The sequence below is a fragment of the Dermacentor albipictus genome, chromosome 8, assembly GCF_038994185.2.
Source record: "Dermacentor albipictus isolate Rhodes 1998 colony chromosome 8, USDA_Dalb.pri_finalv2, whole genome shotgun sequence".
Classification (NCBI taxonomy): domain Eukaryota; kingdom Metazoa; phylum Arthropoda; class Arachnida; order Ixodida; family Ixodidae; genus Dermacentor; species Dermacentor albipictus.
The window spans coordinates 114,948,245-114,972,314 of record NC_091828.1 but is presented as its reverse complement, the minus strand read 5'-3'; the positions used below and the strand labels follow the sequence as shown (position 1 = coordinate 114,972,314).

Sequence of the window (24,070 nt, the reverse complement as noted above, 5' to 3'; positions counted from 1 at the left end):
AGAGAGTCTGGAAGGAGTGATAACTAGATTTATCCGTAACACGCCAAAAAGAAAAAAAGATAAAGTTGAAAACACAGCCCATAAGGTAAATGCGCAAGAGACACAACATGATCGACCTTACATTTCTTGCTTCCCCATGACATTTTCAGTGCAAATCTTTACAAACTTCCTCAGTGCACTCTTTCAACTATGGGTATACTCCGTATGCACTCCGTATACACTCCGTATAATGTTACCATAGCAAATGCAAGTGAACTTGCCTGCAGCTGTCACATCTTAATCTTGAAATTCGAGAATAAAGGGTGAACGTTTTTTCATGAAATCTGATAACGTTCAAATGCGGTTTTAACACAGCAGTACTGCCCGTGCCATTTTAGCCTTGGCCAGATGCCGGTAGAGCACGCGCACACATGTGGAACCTGGCAGGGGTGGTGCCGCAACTGTATGCCGAAGCTCTCAGAGCATTCTGTTATACGTGAGAGTTTAAGACGTGCAAGTTACGTGCCAAAACTATGACCTACACAGATTTCATGCAAAAGAGGTGAAGGGTTTCGAGAACGAAACATGCGACGACTGGAAATTGCTTCAGCACACAGCAGGAACGGTACAATGCGCGGCGCCAGACACCAAGCGACTGCACCCATTCTGCGTACTGACAGAGACCGTATTTGCCATTTTCTGAAACTACCCAGCAGGCTTCATAACCGTCATAACACTCAACACCAAACACACACAGTTTTATGGTTTCGGCTTGTCCTTCTACTCTTAACGTAGCACACGGCTTAGAAAACATATAATTTTGTACGATGGGCCCCTGTAACAGTACCGCCACTCTTATATTCCATCCTGACCATCCCGCTGCGCCAACTGCCCTGCCTTAGTGACAATGCATGCCCAGTCAATGACAAAGCACGAGACGATTACTGTCCCAAATGTCCCTCACGAAAACAACTGCGGAATCTCTTGGCCACAATGAAGCATCTGAAAACCTTTTCAGGTGGCACATACTGATTTTGCAACAAAAACACCAGCAATGATACAATTTCTGAACAGGAAGACGGAAAAAAGAAAAAAAGGTATGCCAGCAAGGATAAGAGAAAATGGGCATGAGGATTCCTGTCCTAGTAGCTATCTTTTTTCTATTGGTTTCCTACCCTGAACCAACGGGCCTTAACAATAGATTTCAAGTTATGTCACTCGTGCAATATGACCACATATGCACCCAAGAATGGCTCTTCTAAGGTGTTTAGCCTGGGCTGCAGAAATCTCATCGTGGAAGCTTATACAACAAAAGCACTGTTCCACACTTTCTATCGCACAACTAAACAGTGCTCGCCAAAGAGAACACAGGTCCTAAAGCTTAAGGTCTGCTACCACACCAACAAAGAGGCCTGGGAAACTGTAAAAGAGCCCCCCCCCCCCCCCTTCCCCCCCCCCAAAGAAAGGAACAGAGCAATCAAGTTATCACATCAGAATTTCTACACTGTTCAGGTATCAGGTACCTGTACCCATGGCTTGTTGGAGGGCAACTACGGTTGGTTACCACCAAGACTGGTTTTAGCTCGTTGCCATTCCAGAGACATACGGGGGACAGACCTGCTAACAGCTGCTCTGGCAGCGAGACCACGCAATACTCTGCTCGACCAAACGGCCCAGGGCATCCTATCGAATTTCGCGGTGATGGTGCACTCGAGGGCAGCGCCACCTCGCATCACCACCAGCATTGCTGTTGCCACATCTGTCTCGGCACACCAGTGAGAAATCAAATGCTAGCGTGACATATACATACCAGCCAAAACTCTCTATCAATGGCGGGCCAATGGGTTACCCGAACCCAAATTCGCAACATGGGCACAAAAGGAAACATAGTGAGTAGGTGAAGAATTAGCAGCACGGTGCAGACTAAACGTTAACAATTCAAATTATTTACCACTTGCTTCCGCTTAAAATATTCTCACTAATACGACATGAACACATTATGTGCTGGCAGTTTTTCATTTGGCATCACTTCAAAAATCCAGAATCCACCGCCAGTACAGAGTGATGACAATTCCCTCTGCACTGTCACCTGACACGCCGGAGATCTATCACTGCCACTCATTGCTTGGCAGGCCGCTCCAAAAACAGGGTTCCCGATGACAGCAAATACAAATGCTGCCTGCGCATGCATCTGCATTTCCAACCTGCTGCCATTTTCATCCGTCGGTACACTACTACAACACAACACCAACTTTTCAATGAACAGATATTGGCCGCACAGAACCTAGTTTTCGTGGAGCTGCTTAAAAACAGCGCCATAAATTTGCAAAGTTCCCTTCTTTGCCCCCTTCCAAAACATAAGGGATCTCCAAATCTTACTTGAACAAACAATTTCAAAACAGTGTTCCCGAAACAATGCAACATATTCACACATCTACATGTTGGTCTTCTGTCATTTCTTCGACTTGACAGCTGCAGATTCAATGCTACATTCATTTTTCAAAAGCATAACGGTCCTGCATTGCAGAAGCCTTACAGAAATGCAAAGTGATAAACACATGAATACAAACCCTTCATGAATCTGATATTAAATGATTTAAAATAAGAATAGCTTCACAACAACACACACTGTCTGGCGTTCCAAATCGCTCTCAACTCTACTTGCAAGAGCAGCCAATGAAGTCCTTTGCAAGGCCACTATGCAATGTTTGTTGGAATATGTCCTGCAGCACGCCCTAGGTCTAGCTGAAGACATTACGAACCCCATGAACCCCTAGCGGAGTTTAACGCTGGTCCCGCTACGTAGGATGGTCATACCCACCGAGGCAAGGGGCATGGCAGGTTACAGCTCTCTTGGCAAGTTTTGTACTACCAGTTAAGGCATATCGCATGCCGATGACAACCGTAATGGGCCGAGTTTTCAGGAAAGTACCAAATCGGCACCATTCTTTCCTCACTTCAAAACGTTGCGCGCATGATCGGCACGACATTTTTAAGGCGCCAGTATTCGGTCTGTGGTGCAGGAGAAAGGCTTGCCCTAGTGGTGGCAGAACAAAGCATCTCCAAGAGGATTGTGCAGTTCCATTCTCATTACATTTCTACGCATCATTTGGCTATACTCAAATTATCCACATTTATCAGCAGGTTATTTACACGCCTTGTACCTCTGCACAGTGTTTTGTTAAGTTTTTCAGCCAGCCCAGCTGACAGCTACAAGCTGTGCTGCTCGCAAGTCGCGGCAACTGACGAGTGAAAAACCTCCCTACGCACGGCATGCTATTGGGGCAGTGGCAGAGGACCTTTGAGGGCAAATACCCTTAACCCTTCTCGAAGGGGGCAGTACTTTCCTCCAGAAATGGCAACTCGTCGCTCCATTCGCGGCTCTGAAACGTGAGACACTGTCTGGTCTTATTTCTTTCTTCACACTGCGTTCAGGGCTTGGCGGAAACTCGTGTATGTACACCTGATCGCTCCCACCACTAGGCCACAGGTCGAAACGGCGCTACGAATATGCGATGGGGAGGCGCAGTCGGCGGTCCTTGACGTCGCAAAACATCTGCAGTCTCCGAACGGTCGTGTAGACGACCGAGGCGCTGACCAGGCCGTAGTCAAGCAGGTTGCACATGTGCAGGACAAAGTTGCGGTACAGGTTGCGCTGAATGAGTTCGTGACCCTTTTGCTCCACAAACATGTTGCAGGCGAGAGCTATCTGGCAGTCGCCAACGAACCTGAAAGACACGGGAGGCGAAATGTTGAGACGATGCACAGAACACCTGAAGCGGCAGGCAATGGTCGATTCGCAAAGACAACATTTAAGGGGCAAGGCGGTACAGTGCAATACACCGTGAGTTGTGTACGCAGCTGTGGCACTTCTGTGCCATGCGACACACGCTGTGCTTGGTCCAGATTCATTTTACAGTCGTGTTGTATCACACGTTAAGGCATTGCACAGATTCATTTTCAAGTAGGTTGACACTCTGTCTCTCTAAGACATTGTCATGTACTTGACACCCTTTAAGAAAGTTTAGTTTCATACACCCTTGGCACAAGGTCTACTGGTGATAGTACTTGCAAAAAAAAAAAAGAAGTAGACAAACTGCCCACCAGAAGTAACAGCAGCTGCATGTGAAGGAGAAAGTCTACAAGCTATACAGGGTGTCCCAACTATCGTGCATCAAGATTTATAAATATGCAAATGCCAGGTAGGTGGGCAGAGCCAAGGTAATGTTTGCTGTCGCTTGGAGATGCTCGGATTATTTTTTTCATTCCACCTAATTACGTAATTAGTCATTAATCAACTACTTGAGTATCATAATTACACGAAAAGTGTCAATGAGAAAAACTCCCAATACAGTAAAACCTCGTTAAACTGTACCCGCTTAAACAGTAGTTTCGTTTTAAAGGAGTACAGCAAAATCCCTGACTCAGCGGCCATAGAACATAATGTGTTTTGTACAAGCATAAACCATACCAGCTTATTGCATATGAATAGGTTAACAAAAAGTGTTTCCACTTTTCGTCACGCAAACATGGCGGTGAGTCATCTCCATCGGGCGGCCCGGCAGAACAAAGAGCTTCAGAGATCAGAACAACGGCCTCCAAGCGACCTGTGCGTTTGCGCGTGAATCCGCATCAACATAATCATTTCAGCGCCATGCCAGAGCGTTGTGGCATCGTGCAAGCAAGGACTCGCATCATTGCCGAAGCTCGAATAAAAAAGACGCCGAATGTTTAGCACAGAAGAAAAATTACACATTGTTTGTGCTATCGAACGTGACATGAAGAAGTTGGCACTGGCACGGTACAGGAATCTACTGTTGACAACGATGTGTGGCATTTGGAATGCGAAGGAGTTGCTCGGAAGCGCTGCTGCGACTGCGAAACAATGTCGGCTACGAGGTTCGATTTTTCACCATCATTGCCTCTGTTGTTGCCGAAGTGTCGACTAGTGACAGTGATGAGGACGACACAAAAATCGACAGCACAGGCAATTCACGCCCGACAGCGGCAGAAGCTGCGCGTTACGTCAGCCTCATGAATGCAATGATCGCAACGAGAAGAGCACCCCGCAATGAGAAAGGCGCCCCATGACTTCTGCAACGCTACCGCGCCCATGCACGGAGAATATTCAATGCCAACAAGGAATCTGCCATGCGAGTGTTTGCCGAGGTGGCTGGCTGAAATGCTGGCTCACAGCTTCAGTAAATTTGAGGCTGCTGTCGTCGCTACTAGGCCACCATGGCATCAAACGAAAATAACGCTTTTGGCGTGCCAAGTGAATAAATTCTGCATGTTTTTTTTTTTCCATTTCATTGCACTCTCACTGAGTTCTGTTTTTGACAGGCAAGTGGGCAATCTCATGCTATTTCGGTTAAGCAGTACTACCGTTTATTACGTACTTTTTCCGAGCTCGGGCCAACTACGGTTTAACGAGGTTTCACTGTACAGCTTTCTGTAGCTCAATACGTGCTACATAAAAATGTTTTTTTCGAGCGTGGAAGAAGCCTGTGAATACACGCAAAGTGTCTCGAGCGGCAATCTTGCGTGTAATCCGGGCTTCTCGACAAGAGTGTACACTCACCCATATCTCATGACGTGCAGGTTCCACATCTTCATCAGCTCCTTCTCTCCCTCATTTACATCGGTGAACTCGTCAATCATCTGAAAAGAGCAAACTGGTCTCAACCACGGAATGTGCAGACAAACGAAAAAATAATCGTGGCAGGAAAACATCGTCGCAGTTGACACCATGGTAAACTTGAGCTACGAAGTACAGTTTGCGACATACACCACCATGGTGCCCCGATGGTCGACATTACCCGGCAGGGGCAAACCAGCTATGCCTTCCGAGCACCAGCCCCGGCTTCAAATCGCAGCAATGAGCGAGACAGACTGGAAATTTAGTTTTGCAACTGGCGGCAGAAGATGAGGGCCGCAAGATAAATGCTCCCCTTACGCAAACTGGTACATGTCACCCATGCGCATTATATTAACGATACAAAATTCTAAGCATGTTTAAAGGTCTCAAATTTTATTTTAAACAGACCATAAAGCCTCCTGATGACGCTCAACGTCGGAAATTTGTTCAATCGGACCGAAAGTTCAGCTGAACAGAAACGCATTGAATCTACAGCAATGCAAATAACAGTCGAGCTGACTGGCTTCAGCTTATCAGAGAATTCAGAGTAACAGAACTTGTCTTCAGGATGATCTGCTGTACCCTATCACAGACACTTGCGACACTGATCTGCCATGGTAGCTCAGTTGCTAAGACGTTCCACTGCCGAGTATGATGTGACGAGCTTAATTCCCGACCGTGGTGGTCACGTTTCAACAGGGCCAAAACCGAGGCAATAATGCTTGTGCACTTAAATTCAAGTGCCTGTCAAAGGACCATAAACAGTCAAAACTAATCAGCAGTGCATAACTACAATGCCTATCATACTCGCAGTGTCGTGAAGCTGGCCTGGCCTTCAACACTATAAAGGAAATGCAATGCTGCAGCACTAACTCCAGAAGTTCGTTAATCACCGACTGCGCCAGCTCCTTACCATCTGAGTCTTGATGCGCAGCCATTCAGGATCGTCCTCTGATTCGCTGTCTCGCTCTATCTCCTGAGGCCTGATGGGTAAGCACGTCTCCGTGTGGTAGTAGAGCCTGGGAAGTAAGCACACGCGAAAACGAGTCAAAATGACAGAGCATGCAACAAGCCTGCTGGCTTAGCCCCGAATGACACCTCGATGGCCATGAGGTGCCGGCAACAACAGGTGTCTCGGCAATCCGCGCACTTGCACAACAGGTGCGCCCGACTCGCACAACTGGTATGTGCGCATGCAAGACTGACGTTACCACTGCCATCGCTTTGCTTTTTCCCTCGCTGTTCCAATGGTAATAGCACGTTTTCAAAAGAGACAATCAAGTCTGCACGTTAAGGGGGAGTGCGGGGCTAAAAATCTCTGTTTTCGCCAGAAAAACGCATTTCGTAATTTTATTTATTTTGCCTCCTTAGACATAAGAGAAGTCCATTACCAAGCTTTGTTTGCAATCTGCGCAGTAGAAAAGAAAAATATGAATTCTCGTCTTGTGACGGTGGCATGCGCTTGCTGTTAAGAGCACTCATGGATACTGTATTCAAGACGCAGCAGCAGAGTGGGCGAGGAACCAAACAGGGAGCTAGGGAGCTGCCCGTGCTAGAAAGTTCATTTTTCGTGCTTTTTGATTATGGGAGACCTTCCATTGAGAGCACAGCAGACAGCAAAGTAAAGAATAAAAAAGAAAGGCATACTTCTGGCTGCGGCACCCTTGTCTACGAGCGGAGACAAGGCAGCTGCACTGCTTTAAATCTAAAAAAAAAAAAAAAAACAAGAACGGCGAAGATGACTTGAAGCAATTGCCGCAGAATCAAATTGAAGAGAAGGGTGAAACCTATGAAGCAGAATATTTTCATTAATAATTTTTAATAACTTTTGGTCTTCAGATAAGATAGCGTGTTTTGAAATCTTTGAGCTCACTTTTCTCAGTTTGCATTTTTTGGTCGAACAAAGCCTTCAGCAAAACTACGATTTCCAAACTGCTTCGCCAAAAGCTGCTTACAAGGTAATTTCTAGACTGAAGGTTTGTCAGGAACAAGATGAGGTACTTTTTAGATCCCTAAATATTTTCCAACACAAGAAATTGTCAGATGTCTGACATAATGATGAGGAAAAAAGAAGAAAAAAAAAACTGTTTTTAGAGTGATGACATTTTTACAGTAATTACTAAAAATATGCGACTGGCCAATCTTGCACTATAAACCATCTAGAAGGTATCTGATCACAGACAATTAGTACATCTTAATTATTGTTGAAATAAGTTTTTCTAAGCTGACAAACTTGATTGCTCAATATCACAGCTATAAGATTTTTTTTTTTTTTTACTAGCATGCTGAAATTTCGAATGTCTTTTAATAAGGAAATAAATCTTCCCTGAAATTTTTATCGAAATTGGTGCAGCAGTTCAAAAGCTGACCCTCCAGCCCCGCATTCCCCACATAAAGAATAAAGTACGATGAGGAACCACTCTGATGAGATAGAAATTTTTAAAAACAAATTATTAAATTCAGGCTGGACTAATAACTTGTAGGGACAAATAATTCTTCAAATTTTAACAATAAAGGCAAAAGAATTAGCAACTCCTCTGAACTCTGATCAATGAAGGGTTGAGAACAAACAAAGCCTGACGCACACACCTGTTGTGACCAGACATGTAGGGTCGTGGCTGCTCAATGTCCGGTTCATCTTGCTCCATGAACTCTGCGAGGCTGAGAGGTGCTCTCTTGGGTCTGAAACACAAAAATATTTTTAAAGGATACAGTATTTACAGTGCATCAGCAGCCTGACATACAGTTAATCAGAATTTTTCAGGTTCCTAAGGGACCGTAAATATGTTTGAGGGGAAGGGGAGGGGGGGAACGCAAGCAAGAGCTCAGTACTGTGCGATTGGCATTGTCATTGTGGTGCACAAGACTTAGCTGCACATAACGAGGCATTTCGTTCGAACTGCATCAAGTAACTGCTCTGGCGCTTTCAATACGAAATGCTGGCTGCCTCTCTGGTCTTACAATACAAATTCAAAATGACGAAGCTTCCCAAAATGAAAAAAATTTCCCAAGATGGAACGAAACTTGACGCAGTCTTGATGCAGTTTTTGGTGGCGGCCATCAAGAAACGGCTACAGATCGCGAGTGAGGCAGTGAACAGACGAAACCTCACACGAGGGGATACCACTTGGCCAAGTGATGGAGACGGGAGTGCAGTATGTGCATACGTACTCTGTTTTACAATATCTCGGCAGCGCAACCTAAGCTACGAGTTTCGGCACAACGTTCAGGCCTGCATCGCAATGTAGTTGCAGTTGCACTGTCGTGCACTGTTTGGACCATTTGCTTTAGATTTGTGTCACGACGCATCGACAGCGAAGTATTCGTGATCCTTTGGCGCTGTTTCCGAGATCTTTTCTCCATCTTTCAGTGCTTAGGCTTAATGAGAGAGGCAGTAACTATACTTGGCCTTTGAGATAGGGCGACGAACGTGGCAAGCCGCAAGCATAGCCATATATTAGAGGCCATAGACTACAAATGTTTGTTTGCGCTGGCTGATGAGGCATAGCTTTACGTAGCACTGAGTTGACTTAAAGCTAAACAATTTGCTGAGAAGCACTGACTGAACGCAAAGGTAAAAAACACAAAAAGCTAATTCTGGGATTTAACATGCCAACAGCACAATATGATTATCAGGCGTGCTGTAGTGAAGGATTGCGGATTGATGTTGACCATCTGGGTTTTTTTTAATGTGCACTCAATGCTCAGCCGAAATGATCAGCCGAAGATCAGTAGCAATACTCCGGCTGGACAGAAGACAACTACAGGCGCTGCGAATTAGACCCCTGACCTAAAGCGGGGCCTATTGTTTGCCCTTAGAAGACGGGGCAGTACGCATCCAGCAAGTGTCAACGGGACACGCGACAAGCTGAAGCTCACCGGCAGACCATCACACAGGTGACAGGAGTGCGGCGAGCAGGACCAGTCCAGCCAAAGGCGTATCCCGTTTGGGTGTGAAGGTGTTGTGGGTTGCCGGAGTATGATCCGTCGTAGCACTCGTTGATGGAGACATCGATGCGTGCTCCTTTCGGGTGAGGCTGTAGAAGATGAACAACAGACAGCGAGGGTTGAGTGCGAGGCTCTTGGCAAGGCATGAAGGGACACGCAGCAATGTAGTACTCAATTAAGGTTAAATGAGACATCCACCAAAACATAGCAATTGCTACTGGGTTTCTTTTGTAGAAATTGCTACAATTGGGTGGATGTTTCATTTTCCCTTAATTAATTACCACTCTCAACCTTGCAGGTTTCCACAGAACTATTACATCAAGCAATGCAGTACGCATGGAGAGTCACTTAGTTCAACAATTATCAAACTTTTGGCATCTGTGGGACCCACTTCCCTATTCACAGGTCGCTCCTTGCTTTCACTAGAGCAACCGCTCTACTGACATGTTTCCTATGTGAAGCCTGAAATCTACATGCTTCTTGTGTTATTCAAAAAGCGACACGAACTTCTTATCCACTCCTCAACTGTTTGACATACAGCGGAATCTTGATAAACGGAAATCGCTTAAATGGAACACCATCCTCATGGTTGGTTGGTATTGTAATCATGCAATTGTGTTCAGCTCTATCTCTCAGTAACAGAACTCCTGATAAACGGAACCAATTTCCCTGGTCCCTTGAGGTTCTGTTTAAAGAGAGTCCACTATATTAACACTTAGTCTGAATTCCACATAATCCGCAGTATTCACGCAAAGGTGACATGCATTCCATATATGTTCTCTATCATTCCGCACAAAATTAAATTCTGGGACTTTATGTGCCAGAACCAAGATATGATCATGAGGCAGGCCGTATTGGGGGATTTCGAATTAATTTAAACCACCTGGGGTTTCTTTAACATGTACATAATGGGACACCAAGGAGAAACAATAACTTACACTAATAAAGTATCTTTTGAAAACTCTATCTTTGTTAATTTAGCCATAATGGGTTGATTACTAGAAGAGAAAATAAATGCCAATGTTCCATTTTTTTTCTAATTTCACACCTCAACCCCAACAAGTCAGTATGACGTCACGAAAATTCAAATCTTTTTTTTTGTGTTTGTGCAGCATTGGCTCAGTAATAGTTCCCGAAACTTGTCATGATGAATTTCGGCTTTCTTAAAATACAGTGTAGTGCATTTTGACTGATAAAAATTTATTGAGGCCTTAGCAGATTCTGCCAAAATCTACGTCACGGAGAGCTCATGTAACAACTTAGAGGGCACCATTCGTCGACCATAATCTTTCTGCCCCTTTCTTGGCTTACCAAGCTCCTTTCTTTCTTTTATTACATGTTCATGATTACAATACATAAAAATAGGCAAAACTGGTTAGACCCATAGCCAAAGGCTAGTAGGGTATCTAATCTAAAGTAACTAACTATGAAAAGCAGTGCTTTTGCTACTGTAGAAGGACAATTTATTAATACAGAAGAAACCTTTTTCTTTCTTTTCTCTTTTTTCCCCTCTTTAGTGTCCTTTCAAATCTAAGTATACGAAGGTTCTTGCATTTCATCACCATCCAAATGCGGCCACTGCATTATTTCTGCCCAACTACTGAAATCGTGTAAATGTTAGAAACCAGTTTGGCGACGCCAACTGCAGTTGGAGACAGTCAAACGCCAACTGCAGTTGGAGACAGTCAAAGTCATCATCCTGCTTAACACAATCTCGTTTCTCATTTTTTGCTTTGATCTGCATCACACTGCACAACACACAACACATCATCATCAGGTGACAATGTAGTGATAACGTCGCAATAGTTCATGGATAACCATGGCAAGGAGAGGAAGTTCAAACGGATGTCAATTGACAACTAATGAGTGAGAAGAAAAATGCTATTGTATTAAAGTTGCAGACGTAGCAAGAGAAGCTGCAAGTTTTCTTCAGTCTTGCCAAGTTACCGTGTTTACCCACATCTAACGCGCACCTTTCTTTCGGAGAAAATGAGCTCGAACATCACCTGTGCGCTACAGTGGGATATGAAAATGAAACCACGCTAGCAGCGGTGGCAACAGCCTACCATCAGAACCGTCAGACACAGCGTCATCGCCATCGCAAAATGGCAACAGAGCACGATTTGTGAAAGTTGCTGCCAGTTCGTTTTGTGCTCGGCTATCATCTTGAGCAATATTTTAGGGCAATGAATTTCTGAGATACTATCACTTCCGTGAGATTTCATGCGGATGCAACACCGTAATCAGCTGCCAGCATTTCTGCGGCCATGCCACGCTTGCTATCTGCGCACGGTGCCAGGAACCTTGCTGGATGCATACTTTGGCAAGTCCAATGCAGAGTGTTGCAAAATAGGTAGCAGTAGTACCTCTAAAAGTGATTGTTCAAGAATACCATCCCATTATGCTCGGTATCAGAGGCCAATGAAGTGCAAATGGCAACAACTATGCACCACTTTCATTACGAAAGCTCAATTAAAAAAATTTTTGTTTTCTTTCGTGAAGGTAAATTTCGCCAGTATAGTTTTTTCTGATCGCAAACGTGGGGACATGCTATATTTTTATTTTATAATTAGGGCAACGTGCTACATTCACGTGCACCTTTATTTTCATGCTTAATGTCCTCGAAAATTGGGGGTGTGTTGGATTCAGGTGAGCGTTGAAATCGGGTAAACATGGCAGATGCGAAACCACTCTTGCCCAATGTCTGCAGGCACTTGGGAGTACAAACTATAGCACCCACGGCTGGATCACGGCCAGTTTACGTTCGGAACAAAACCGGAGCAAGAACGGAGCCCGTACCACGTAGGAGAACGTGAAGCGCCCGTGGCAGAGCTTGAGGTGCTTGAGGAGGGCAGCCAGCAGACGACACTGCAGCAGGCACCAGGGGCAGCGCATGTCAGCCCGTGCCTCCGTCTGCTGCCGCGTCTGCTGCTGGTACACAAACTGGTACACCACTCGCGTGCGCTGTCCCGTGCCCGCCTTGCTCGGGCTCTTCTGGACCTGTCCGCTGCCCTGCTGTTGTATCTGCTGCTGACTTGCCTTCATCTCGCCTGCAGAGTGCGTGCGGCGTAAGTGCATGCTGAAGCTAAACATACCCCTCGCAACGCAGGGTGAAAAGCACGAGCACAACCGCGACGTGAACCGAAGATTTAAGCTTTTTATGCAAAGTTTTTTTGGGCACAGTAAACTGCCAGCTAGGAAAAAAAGCACAAGACGGCAAAGTCAGTGTGCAAACCCTGAGCCTGTATTGACCTCCTTGTCGACAGACAGTAAAGGTATGCTTTATCTTGGGCAAGACACACTTACACTTTCACACCATGCAAAGTTGAGGTCAGTGGTCAGGAGAAGGTTCTAGGCTAACGCTTCTGAACACTGTCTTAAGTGTGCCTGTGGTGGCAGGCAGTGTTAGCACAAAAGCTTCTTGGGTCATATTTTCAATTAACCACATCCAGGGCTATCAATTCAAATGAGCGTTGATTGGCTAAGCCAGCAAGAGTTGTGGCGAAAGATACACGATGCCTTCTATCAGCATTACTTTTATATTGCAACGTAGTCGAGCGCATCAACCGGATTCCTGCCACTACTGTGAGACACCATGCTGGACATTACGGCGTGAAAGTGTTGAAATGTCCACAAAGATGATCGATCACGGATATGACCTCCAAAATGGGTCAATGAAACGCGAGGATGCTCAGTTTAGCACAGCACGCATGCAAGCACTTTTATGACACTGCCAACCTGTGCTCAGGTCATTCATTCAAACACTGTTGCAACTCAGTGGGGTCGCCAATTGGGCAAGTTGGTGATCGATTATCGCGAGTGTTCAGCTGTTATCCTTGCCACTTGCCTTGTCCCCGTTAGCCTTCTCGTAGTACACTCGCAACTGTCACAACCTGCAAAGCTTGGAGAGATAAATTCACAAGGAAGCTCAGCCTGACTCACCATTGCGTCTGCTGCGCGTGTGCTTGTGCCCAGGTTCAGCCACGTTCAGTTCCACGGGGGACAAGACGGGCCGGTTCGTTCGAACGGGGTCTGCAGACTCCGCATTAGCACTCTCCTCGGAAGGACCCCAGTTCAACCGAAACGCCACCTTGGGGCACTTCTCAAATGCCGCAAGGGGCGGGGAGCTCTGCAAGGATGTCAAGAAATCAATCCTAAAGAATGCAGCTTGAATGACAGTGCAAAAGAACAGAAGTCAATGCAAGTTTCTGTTCCACTGATGAAGCTTGCCTGTATGCAACCGTGGTTTTTGAAAAAGTAAAAGAAATATGGTGAACAAAGAAATTGTGAATCATGACCCTTTTTACATGGCCCAAAACTCGCATGCAGTTTGCTTGAAATGGAAATGTCAACCCTTTTTTCCCTCAATCTTGTTTGTCTTCTTACAGACTGTCTACACGTGGATGCTATCGTACTGTTCTTCAGTACAAAGAACAGGGCTAGTTGGTTATTCAATACTTTAATACTACAGTAAACATTCATATTTACGTACTGCACATGAACAAGAACAAAGAAGGGCTTCCTTGTGTCAATTACACCTTTCTTTGTCCCTGCCAACTTATGCGAGGTGGTTTTTTGGCAATTTTTTTTCTACTGTTCATCTGGAAAGGAGTCAAAAACCTGAACGAGTGACCAACATTTACAAAAGAAAAAAAAAATGTTTTAATGTGTTAACATTCTTTGGGTACTTCATGCCCTTTCCAGGGGCTATCTAGCTATGCATGTTTGTATGTAACTGTTTTCCCGCCTAGGTGGGTCACTGGGTAACCCATGGTCAAATGGTTAGCACATCGGGCTGCTGTGCTGAGGTAACAGGGTTTGAGACCAACCATCGGATCAACTTGGGTAATTGTGTATGTACCGATGTGCACATATGCGCATCGCGTGCTTCTATGAATGCTTTGCGTACACGTTCGCGTCTGATGCAAGCTGAAACCTCGATACGGGTCCTTCACCTGTACCAACTGAAAGCGAGTTGCAAAATAAAACTGGCTGCATCGGCTTAACCTTGAACCGTACGCAGGCGACCGTGGGAACCCACCTCTATATGGTTGAGGCTTTCCCAAGACGCTGTTCGGGCAAGAGGTGCTGCCTTTGGTCCCCAAGGCCTCAGCATCAGCTGGTATTCACCCTCGCTGAGGAGGCACCGCTGCTGCTCGTACACAACCATCTCACCCACGTAGTGGCGACTCTCTTCCGCCGAAGTGCCGCTACCAGCTCCGCTGCCAGCACCGGAAGTTGGGGGACGGTGGCACCCGTTGCGTCGGGCCTTTTTGGACGGCGGCTCTGCCGCAGGAACTGAAACGTCGCGGCAAAAGTTTCAGCTCCTCGCTTTTTAAAAACTTTGGCAAACATAGAGGCACTGAATGTAGCTAAGCAATGAACGCAATATAATTTGCAAATCAAAGATGTGACTGCGTATTCACTTGCATATATATACTCTACTTTATTGAGCCATGTCTGTCCTTTCATTATTTTGTGGAAAAGCCATATGCAATCCCTGCTAACTTTTGTTGTACAACTCCTACCATAACGTGCCTTTATACACCATTTAGCACAGCAAGTTCAACTAAGTTTTTATTTATATGCATCCTGCTTAGTCTCTTCTGTACCGTGTTGTTATTCTGAATGCGGGCCAAAAATGGCCGGGTTATTTTTAAAGACCCCAGTTGCCAACAGGTTTTACCTCCTCGGAAATAATAAATTCGCTTCTGCTGCGCTGTTTCATGGAATGCGTGCCACCATCCACCAAAAGCACAAATTAGCTCCGAGACAAAACTGTGCTTGCCCGTGGCATCGCTAAATAAATGCAAACTATGCACTGTCGACAAGCTCATATTGGTCGTTTCTATCGGAAATGCGTCGATGAATCCAGCTTGTCCAAGGCGCCGATGGGGTTAAGCGAGCGCTCGTTATTTTGACCACGAATAAAGAAACGAGACCAAAAAAAAAAAGCGGGACTGACCTCCCGCGTCGCCTTCGTTGACCAGACCGCCAGCGGTCACTCGCAGCAGCAGGACGTAGGAACGGACGAGACCGGTTCCGTTGGGGCAGAAGCTGTTGCCAGGCACGGTGATGGCCGTCGTGCGGGTGCTGCTGGTGTGCGCAGCTCCTTCGGGATTGTGCGGCACCTCGCAGCTGCCCACTGGCACGTGATAGACAAATGGTGCTGTCGCATGACGACAGGCTCCCATCAAGAACAACACTTTCGAAGGACCCCGACTGCCCGTGGAAACATGCACGTCATCCCAAGCATGGGCAGCTTTCCTCTGCTAACTCACTAGTGCCATGCTCAGGGACATACAGCAACTTTGTTTTTTGCATCCTATAACACACTTGGCAGCTTTACGGTAGGGCTGGTCATTCGGGTTTGTGGATTTACATAAGCAAGCTGAAAAGGTCAGGAAGAATTTTTGTACATAATCGCCGAAACGAGAACAAACCATGCTGTTTGAATGGGCAGTTGACACTGATATCGCTACATCAGCAGCTTGCTTGAGTGCACACAATATCAAGCACATCAAATGAAATCGCAACGGTATTCACTTGACCACTTGTACCGCTGATAGAAGCCCAGCACATGAATCACGGGTGGTTTTCGTTTCAACTCACAACAGACATGCACACACGTGTTGTATTAGTTGAAACATTGTAACCAAGTCTGCGGTTCCGTTTTTCACTGTTGAGTGAGTTAGGCGGGGCTGTCGGTGCTCACACTTGTCCAATTTTGCTTGTTACTGCAACTGGTTATTTGCAATTAAAAATTTTAAGACTATTAAAGCATTAATTGATTGTTTGGAAAGTTGTTTGATCAATGGTCCAGCCCTACTGTATGGTGAATGACAATGAGTTTGCCAACAATGGCTACCTAGGCCTCAAAGTGCCATTGTGAAGTTGCATGTGACATAAAAGTACTTTCGTTCATTCTATCCAATCTTTGTTATAAGCATGTATATTTGTTGCATTCTGACATTCGTGATAAACATCTCAATTTACGTTATATCCAATAAATCGTTATATGCATGTTTGAAATAGTGAGGTTCGACTGTATAATTACGCAATAAAGATTTTAGATCGACTTTGTTATCTCCAATAATTCATTATATCTATGTTTGTACTATTGAGGTTCACCTGTATAATAATTAGCAACAGCTGAGAAAGCTAGCAGGCAACGAAAAGACACAATACCCTTTCTTAAACACATATACAGAGATGCATGAATCTCGGCATCGTGAAGCAAAGTGTTTGTACAAGGGCAAAAGTGAATAAGCCCTATTGGTTGGTTTGCAAGTTACCAGTAGAGACTTTCAGTGTGTCCGCTATTCCGGCAAACTGGGGCAGTTTGGGCGAATTACCGGATGGTCGGGGGCGTCAGCTACATATATTGTTTGCATAGTTTTTATTTAAAGGGTGCTAAATGGAAAATTATAAAATTAGCAGTGTGTTAGCTTTGCCAAAATTGCTCTAATATAATAGACTGCTCACCCATAACCAATTTGGTGAAATAAAATTTTGTTGCAGTTGGCCTTTAGTGCTACTGAAGTTAATTATAGATGTCAGTTCACATTCTTTAATTCAAGAAGGAAACCAAACACAGCGCTAAGCATTCTATTTCCAAACTCTGCAAAGTATGTTTTAGGATGCAATTCAGCTTTAAACTAACAATAAAACTGAAGTTCCCACCTTCAGATCCGCAGGCTTCGTTCACCGTCATAACATGCCGCAGCCCATGCAACAAGTAGCAAACAAACACTCACTTAGAAAGAAAAAAGAAATCCAGCGCACTAAGCCAAAAGCATTCATAAGCAACACGTGAGCCATGCTGCAAAGCATGACTGCTAGTGCTACAAAGCAAGCATAATGTGCTGCAAATAAAAAGTGCAACAGTGTGCGCAAAGCATGTCTCGAAGGACTGTTCCATTTTGTGCTTTAATTACTCTGAGGGGAAGAACCAGCACCGTGTTGAAAAGAACCAGGCAGTTTATGTAAGCCGTGAGAAAATAGGCAAAATGAGCAATTATGAATAGGCCCTACAGCGCCACAAAAGTGCAAGAAAGCATACTTCAAGTGCTTGCTCATCTGTGAAGCAGACGACCATGTGGAAAACAAGATTTAAGCAAGAAGCAAGCTCCACCACCACCTCCCTTCATGCGTGCAACTTAAAGGGGCAATAAAAGCAAAAATAAAGCTAAGACAACTTTAGCCGATAGTTTTCTTAAACAAGTGTGCAACTAAGGATTTCCGAAACTGCAAAACATCTGAAAGGAAGCAAGTTGCCAACATCCCTGCTTGGTAAATCTAAAACTATCTCTTGCTGACATGACTGATACTACAAAAACAAATTGCACTGCACTTGAATATATATATATATATATATATATATATATATATATATATATATATATATATATATATATATATATATATATATATATATATATATATATATATATATATATATATATATATATATGAGAAAACTTTAGCTTGGCAGCCTTCATGTGAGTTCTGTACAAAGAAAACCAGTGCCAGCAGCACTGGCAGAGTTTCATGGCGTTTTTGTACATGTTCCCCAGAGGAAACGCCAATTTTTATGGCACATGGCACCCTCTCTACGCTGCTGTTGGACTTGCCCAGCATGGCAGCACATGGCCTTCGAGGCTGTCAGTGCACCAACAGTCTTGGAGGCCATGCTCTAAAACTATTCGCAAGAAGAACAGCAGCACAGAGTAGGTGCCATGTGCCATGAAACAAGTAGCAGTAGGGAGGCAGTGCAAGAGCATGGCCTCCGAGACTGTCAGCGAACTGACAGTATAAGAGGCCACGGGACACTGGATTGACACTTCACTGGTGCACTATAATTAAGAAATTAGCCCTACCTAAAGGCCTAATTGAAGGCTCATGAAGTTAGGCTTAACTAAAATCTGTAATTTTGTTCCCATTTTACCCACTTCATGTGATGTCAGCATAATTTCACTTTCTTCATTTAGTTTGGATCTCACGCCATCCTTGGCAATGGATAAGTAGCAACGCGAAATGGCACTTTCAAGCTATTACATTTAGAAGGTAATCTACTTTTACTTTGCCATGTATATGTATATTAGATATGTCCGCAATAGTACACCCTTTCTTCCTTTTTAGGCGAATTGAATTGAGGGAGGGTCGCTGCTTTTAGTTGAAAGCTTTTTCTTAACCACATGATCACTCAGACACTTGAAGGATTACAGGAGACTAATCTCTGTCCCGATTGACTTAACACTTGCCTTTAAAGCCCCTTTAAACTCAATGTTGCTGCAACTTCTCTACTGGCGAGATAACTGCCTCTCAAGCCAAGACTACAATGCACAGCGAGTCATTCTGCATATCAGACAAAGGCAGACCCACTTGAAAGAGAGCTGCGAACACTACCTGAAAGCTGTGCCAACGGCAGTTCCAGTTCTTTCTTTTTCTTGTTGCAAATCTTCAGGATGACTGCTTCTGCTGTGACCATGTCCCCTGTTCAGCAAATGGCGAGGAGGATGAGGCACCAGCTTAGGCACGGGCCATCAGCCGACCTTTGCAAGATTGTTTTCAACTCACTTTTTGTCGAACGGTCGAAGAAGCCGGTGAATGTCAATGTCATTTGGCTTGGGGCTCTGAAAGCAAAAGCAAATCACTTTAGTTTTTTTTCGGCTTTATAAGGAAACACTGTGTTAGGGCAACAAAGAGCGAGAGAAAAAGTCGGGGACGCCTCCTGTTGTGCTTTACTAATGTACCAGTGCATAAGCGTCAATTACAGGGAAAGGGGGGGGGGAGGTGGAGCAAACATACTCCGCCCCGTAGAGCAGACAAGAAATTTGTTCAAAACTGCTACATTTGATGCACAGTTCGTCATTCCAACAAGAACGCCAAAAGACATAGCAAGGCCAGCTTGAGAATGGTAGGCAAACAGAAGAAAACGTATGAACTTATTTGAGCTATCCCAAATTATAAGCGGTTTCTTTCTTATGAATCAGCTTGGCGATAAACCCGAGCTTCGAAAGAATGACGAAAAGACATGCATGTCAAACAGAGACAAAGGCAACAAACCTGCATGATGATGGATCTTGCTGTGCTTGTACTCGTTGTAGAAGACTGTCCACTTTAAAGTTTTTCCTTGAGAATAGAAGAACTAGCCAGTCAATGAAAGTTCACCAGAAATCTCTTCTATGATAAAAGTCATGCGAAGTCACTAAAGTATGACACAAGGTCAGTGCTGTCATTCATATTTACAAAAATGTGGCTTTAAACTCTTCATATTAACTCTGTCATACACAGGGTGGCCCTCCACCAGGATTACTGTTATTTCACATCAGTAAAAATCCATGGTGACTCCAGTGCTAAAATTTCATAACCAGCCATTATTTTAGCCCATGTCTACCTGGAGGCAGCGAAGAAGTATTTCTCAAGTAGCTCTTCAAAGGAGTTGAAAATAATACTCCAGCAAAGCCAAAGAAGAGGACATAAAGAGGATATAAAAAACCAGAGTAGGTAGGCTTCACCTTGTAAATAAACCCATCTCATCCATTAAAACTTCAGTAACAATGATGGATAGTCACTCTGAACAACCTACACACACTCAGATGAAGTGAACACTTGTTCCAACTACCCTCCAATGAAGCAGACGTCAACAGCTTCCAAGCAGCCAGTGGCAGCCATAGTACAAACATGCAAGTTGACATTCAACAATGACATACTCTGCAGCCTATTCCTCAATCTCCTCTGCTTACGCTTTGCTGCACGGCATAACAATGTTAAAGTGCTATGTCTACTTCACTCGTTAAAGATGAAGAGGTTTGGGCTGTGCATATGCGAACATGAGAGGCAAGCAAGCCACCAGAATGGAGGCTTGGCACAGCTGGTTCGCCATTAACAATGTCTTTCACGCTGCTTTATAATTCCTAAAGCGTGCCACATCTGCCGAGTCTGTTGAATCCATTAAGTCAGAGGCTACATGGCATGCAAAATACCAGAATTGTTCTTCGGTGTAGTTATCAAACTACGAGATGAAGTTAGTAAGGTGGCCACATACCTATTCTTATGGTTCCGTGACATGCGATGACTCATATAAGTTAATGTCCTATGAAGAAAGATAGGCTGAAAAATAAAATGTTGTTACAGTAGATAAAGCAATTATAATTTGCAATCAAGCAAAGCAACCAAATACTGCGACACCTTGTATGCAAACTGAACTTACCGATGCTACGTGCCGTGTACGTAGATACCTGTAAATTTGAGTTGGCTCTGGAATGCAAGCAAAGGCAAATGTGTAGTGCTAAAATGTTTTGCAATGCAATATGATTTCTTCATGCAGGCACAAGACAAATGCAAAGGGGTACTGTACGAGGTGCTCTAGGAAACACACAGAAGACAACTGCTCCAATGTTTTGCGATCACTCACTCTAGGCAAAACAATGAGACCTCGTATAACATAACAACAGACGAATTTTGCCTTGCATGCACTTAGATAAGAATTGTGATGAATCGGATGATGGTCCTCAAATTTGTCACACCGATTCCAAGTTCAGAATTACCCGATCCAGAAGTAGCTACGGATAGTAAACTAAATACTGACATGAGCGGTCAATGTTTACTTCCATATCCTAGATATTAAACGTGCCATTCTAGCGTTACATGAAAGATTAACGAGGAGTGTATCGGGAACCGTATTAACGTGCACCAAATAGCACAGTAAAAATGACCGCAGAATCCTGCAATACCCAAAGGCAAAATTAAAATGCCGTAATACAAACGCTGATGCAGTGCAACTGGGCGCTGTGTAACAGCGGTTGCAAGCGAGCGTCATTGCCAGCTCATCATATCAACGTGCGAAAACTACCGGGTCCGCGCGCTGCTCCTCTGCATGCTAAACCGCTCGCGAGATTCAGCTGTTTTAACAGCTCTGCGGGATGTTTTGGAGCAATCCCGTTGGTTTCTCTTGTTTTCTTCTTTACCCTGCACCCTTCGCACGAGGAACACAGCGAACAGCAGTTGGCAGGCGGGCAGACAGCCACCTGCTTTCAGCCACCCGTAACACTGCGGCGTGGGAACACCTACCGAAAAGCTTCGATCGAGTGTCCCAAGTGTCGACGGATCTTCTCCGACACACACAACCAGTTCTGACAGTTTTGATCTCCCTGCAAACGTACTTCGAAAGCGCTCAAAGCGCAGCCAACTGATGCGCGTGGCTCGCGGGTGATCGGTGAAGGGAGCACAAGTGAGCACACAGTTCACTTGCCGGCGTTGGCGACGTCTTTAATTTTAGAGAACTAGATTGCGCCGGAGAACGTCTTCGTAAACAGTAGCCAGGATGCAAGTTGTGTAGCGCATATCGCGACGAGTTCGACAGCCGTCGCGCTTTTGCCGCGCGCAGCGCCCTGGCCCCGACCTACGCCTCGTATCCCGAGTTGGGAAAGCGTCGAAGCTGCTGGCGCGAAACGTCCCGAGGTGGGCTCCCGCTTATCGCGCTACGCAGCGCAACCCACGCGTTTGAGGCGTTAAAATGGACCCATATACGGATCAAAGCAGGAGGCACTCCCGATGGGTAAAAATTTTCAAGCCTGACTCGACGACGGGATTGTTCAACCGCAACGGAAGAAACGAACTCACTCTCGAAAGCCTGGAGAAAAAGCTCGTGGTCGGCGTAGGCATGTTGCTGGGGCTGTTCCGGACGCTGCTGCTGCTGCGGCTTGGGCGCTTCGACGGGAGGCCTGTCCTTCTTTTTCGGCGGCATCGGGCCCGATACCGAGGAGCTTTCACGGAGCGCCGATAGCCGCCGCGATTATTTGCCACCGAATACAAAAGCACATTGCCCGAAAGCCGCAGCAGCAGCCACCGATAAGCCGCAGTGCACGCTGGGTAAGAAGGAAGAAGTGGGGAGAGGGTCGTCTTGCGCTTTTCTTTTCTTTTTTTTTTGCCGTTTTTGCGTTTGTTTTGCTCCCGCGCGCGGCTGACGTTTTTATTTGGGCTCCCGAAGGGGGCCACTGCCCTTCCGATCGCTAGACAGCCAGTCGAGTCGAGCACAGAACGCGAGAGTTCGCTACGTACGGCAGCGTCGTCAGAGCGATCAGCGGAGTGTCGCGATTAACGTCACCCGGCTGCAGTTGTGCTCGTGTTGATACTTGATCTTTTCAACCTGCTCCTCCGCACATCGACGCGAGAAAAAAAAAAAAAATGGAAGAAAAAATATAATACTTTTTGCAAAAACCGCTTCAGCTAGGTCTGCCAGTTTTTGAGCGAGCCGTTCATTCAAGCGCGTAATTGTCACATATTAGTCAAGCGCAATCAATTATCCACACGTCAATGTTAAGTTTCGAAACAGCCTAAATCACAGCTTCGCAAGACATCTCACCACTGTCACAACTTATGTTTCATGATGACTTCACCACGTAGCACAAGATCAAGAAACAATGCCATTACAGCATGCCATAGACGAACAAGATGAATAAATGTCTCATTTGAGTATTGCACGCTTCTCGGAGCATACCTTTGGGCATTGCCATGGTGATGCATGCGAGCAGCCACAGTCATGCTGCGGATGCATGCACAGCTAAAAACGCCATGCGATATGGCATATCCGACGATCTCATATTGAAACCATGAAATACAATTAAAACTTGCATTTGAGCCTTTAATATCTACTGGTTCATTAATCTGCAAAGGCCTATTACCTGAATATACTTTGGGGATCTATGCTGCACTTGAATCCATGGATCCAGACAGAAGCATAGTTGCTTCCATGAAAATGGGGGAAAACAGATCTGGTCACTAGCTGCGATCTTTAATTGCTAACATGGCGCACAATATGATGCAAGCACACCACCATAAAATTTTACCTTACAGTGCTCCAGATGAAAAAGACCAGCTACCACAGCTTTTTATTCTACTTATATTCAATGCTCACAATCTGCTCTGGGGCAACTAACGCTGTGATGCAAGAGGACATATGATAGAGCAGTACATGCTGTTGTGACGCATATGCTTGTTGAGTGAAAGAGAGCCCATGTTTTTCATCACTGCACAAAACACCTTCTCATCCATCTACCTATATATCCATTTGATCTCCTCACTCATGCCATATTTCACTCGTGCCAAAAAACAACAATGATATCAGTGGAACCAAGCCTCGGGGACACAAATAAGCTTTCAAGAAATGACCAGGTTTTGTGCAGAAAGTAATATTTAAGAGGTGGAACAGAGCTTCTTTACATGCTTGGTCAGCATACAGGGGCATAAGCCACTTCGTTGGCAGTTGCATAGAACATATTATTTTTTGCCTTAGCTGCACCAAATATTTAAAAATTGTGACTTTAGCCCGTGACCAAATGACTCGCTGGGCCACCCCACTACTTGTAAGAGTGATGAAATGCTTAATTGAGTAATTAACTTACCTGCACTAATGATCCTTCTAAATACTTACCTTACGGCACATATTTAAGTTTACCAATTGTAGCCCGCGAGTCCGCCAGGCCACTTGGAACACATCTT

The 24,070-nt window shown here is 45.1% G+C and overlaps 1 protein-coding gene across 4 annotated transcripts; it reads right to left on the bottom strand.

Moving 5' to 3' along the window:
- Positions 1-2,542: 2,542 nt before the first annotated feature.
- Positions 2,543-22,456, bottom strand: Su(z)12 (Polycomb protein Su(z)12). 4 transcript variants are annotated; one of them, XM_065454218.1, is made up of 16 exons: positions 22,193-22,456; positions 20,781-20,827; positions 20,616-20,680; positions 19,634-19,699; positions 19,145-19,200; positions 18,974-19,060; positions 17,249-17,263; positions 15,531-15,734; positions 14,607-14,863; positions 13,508-13,694; positions 12,365-12,615; positions 9,497-9,654; positions 8,207-8,299; positions 6,531-6,636; positions 5,561-5,640; positions 2,543-3,707 (listed from the first exon to the last, which is right to left on the bottom strand). In XM_065454218.1, the coding sequence occupies exons 1-16, from the start codon at positions 22,314-22,316 to the stop codon at positions 3,482-3,484; spliced, it is 2,022 nt and encodes a 673-aa protein (XP_065310290.1). In that variant the 5' UTR covers positions 22,317-22,456; the 3' UTR covers positions 2,543-3,481. The 4 variants fall into 4 exon arrangements, with proteins under 4 accessions (XP_065310290.1, XP_065310293.1, XP_065310292.1 ...); XM_065454221.1 differs by having other exon boundaries at positions 15,531-15,710; XM_065454220.1 differs by lacking the exon at positions 17,249-17,263.
- Positions 22,457-24,070: the final 1,614 nt, after the last annotated feature.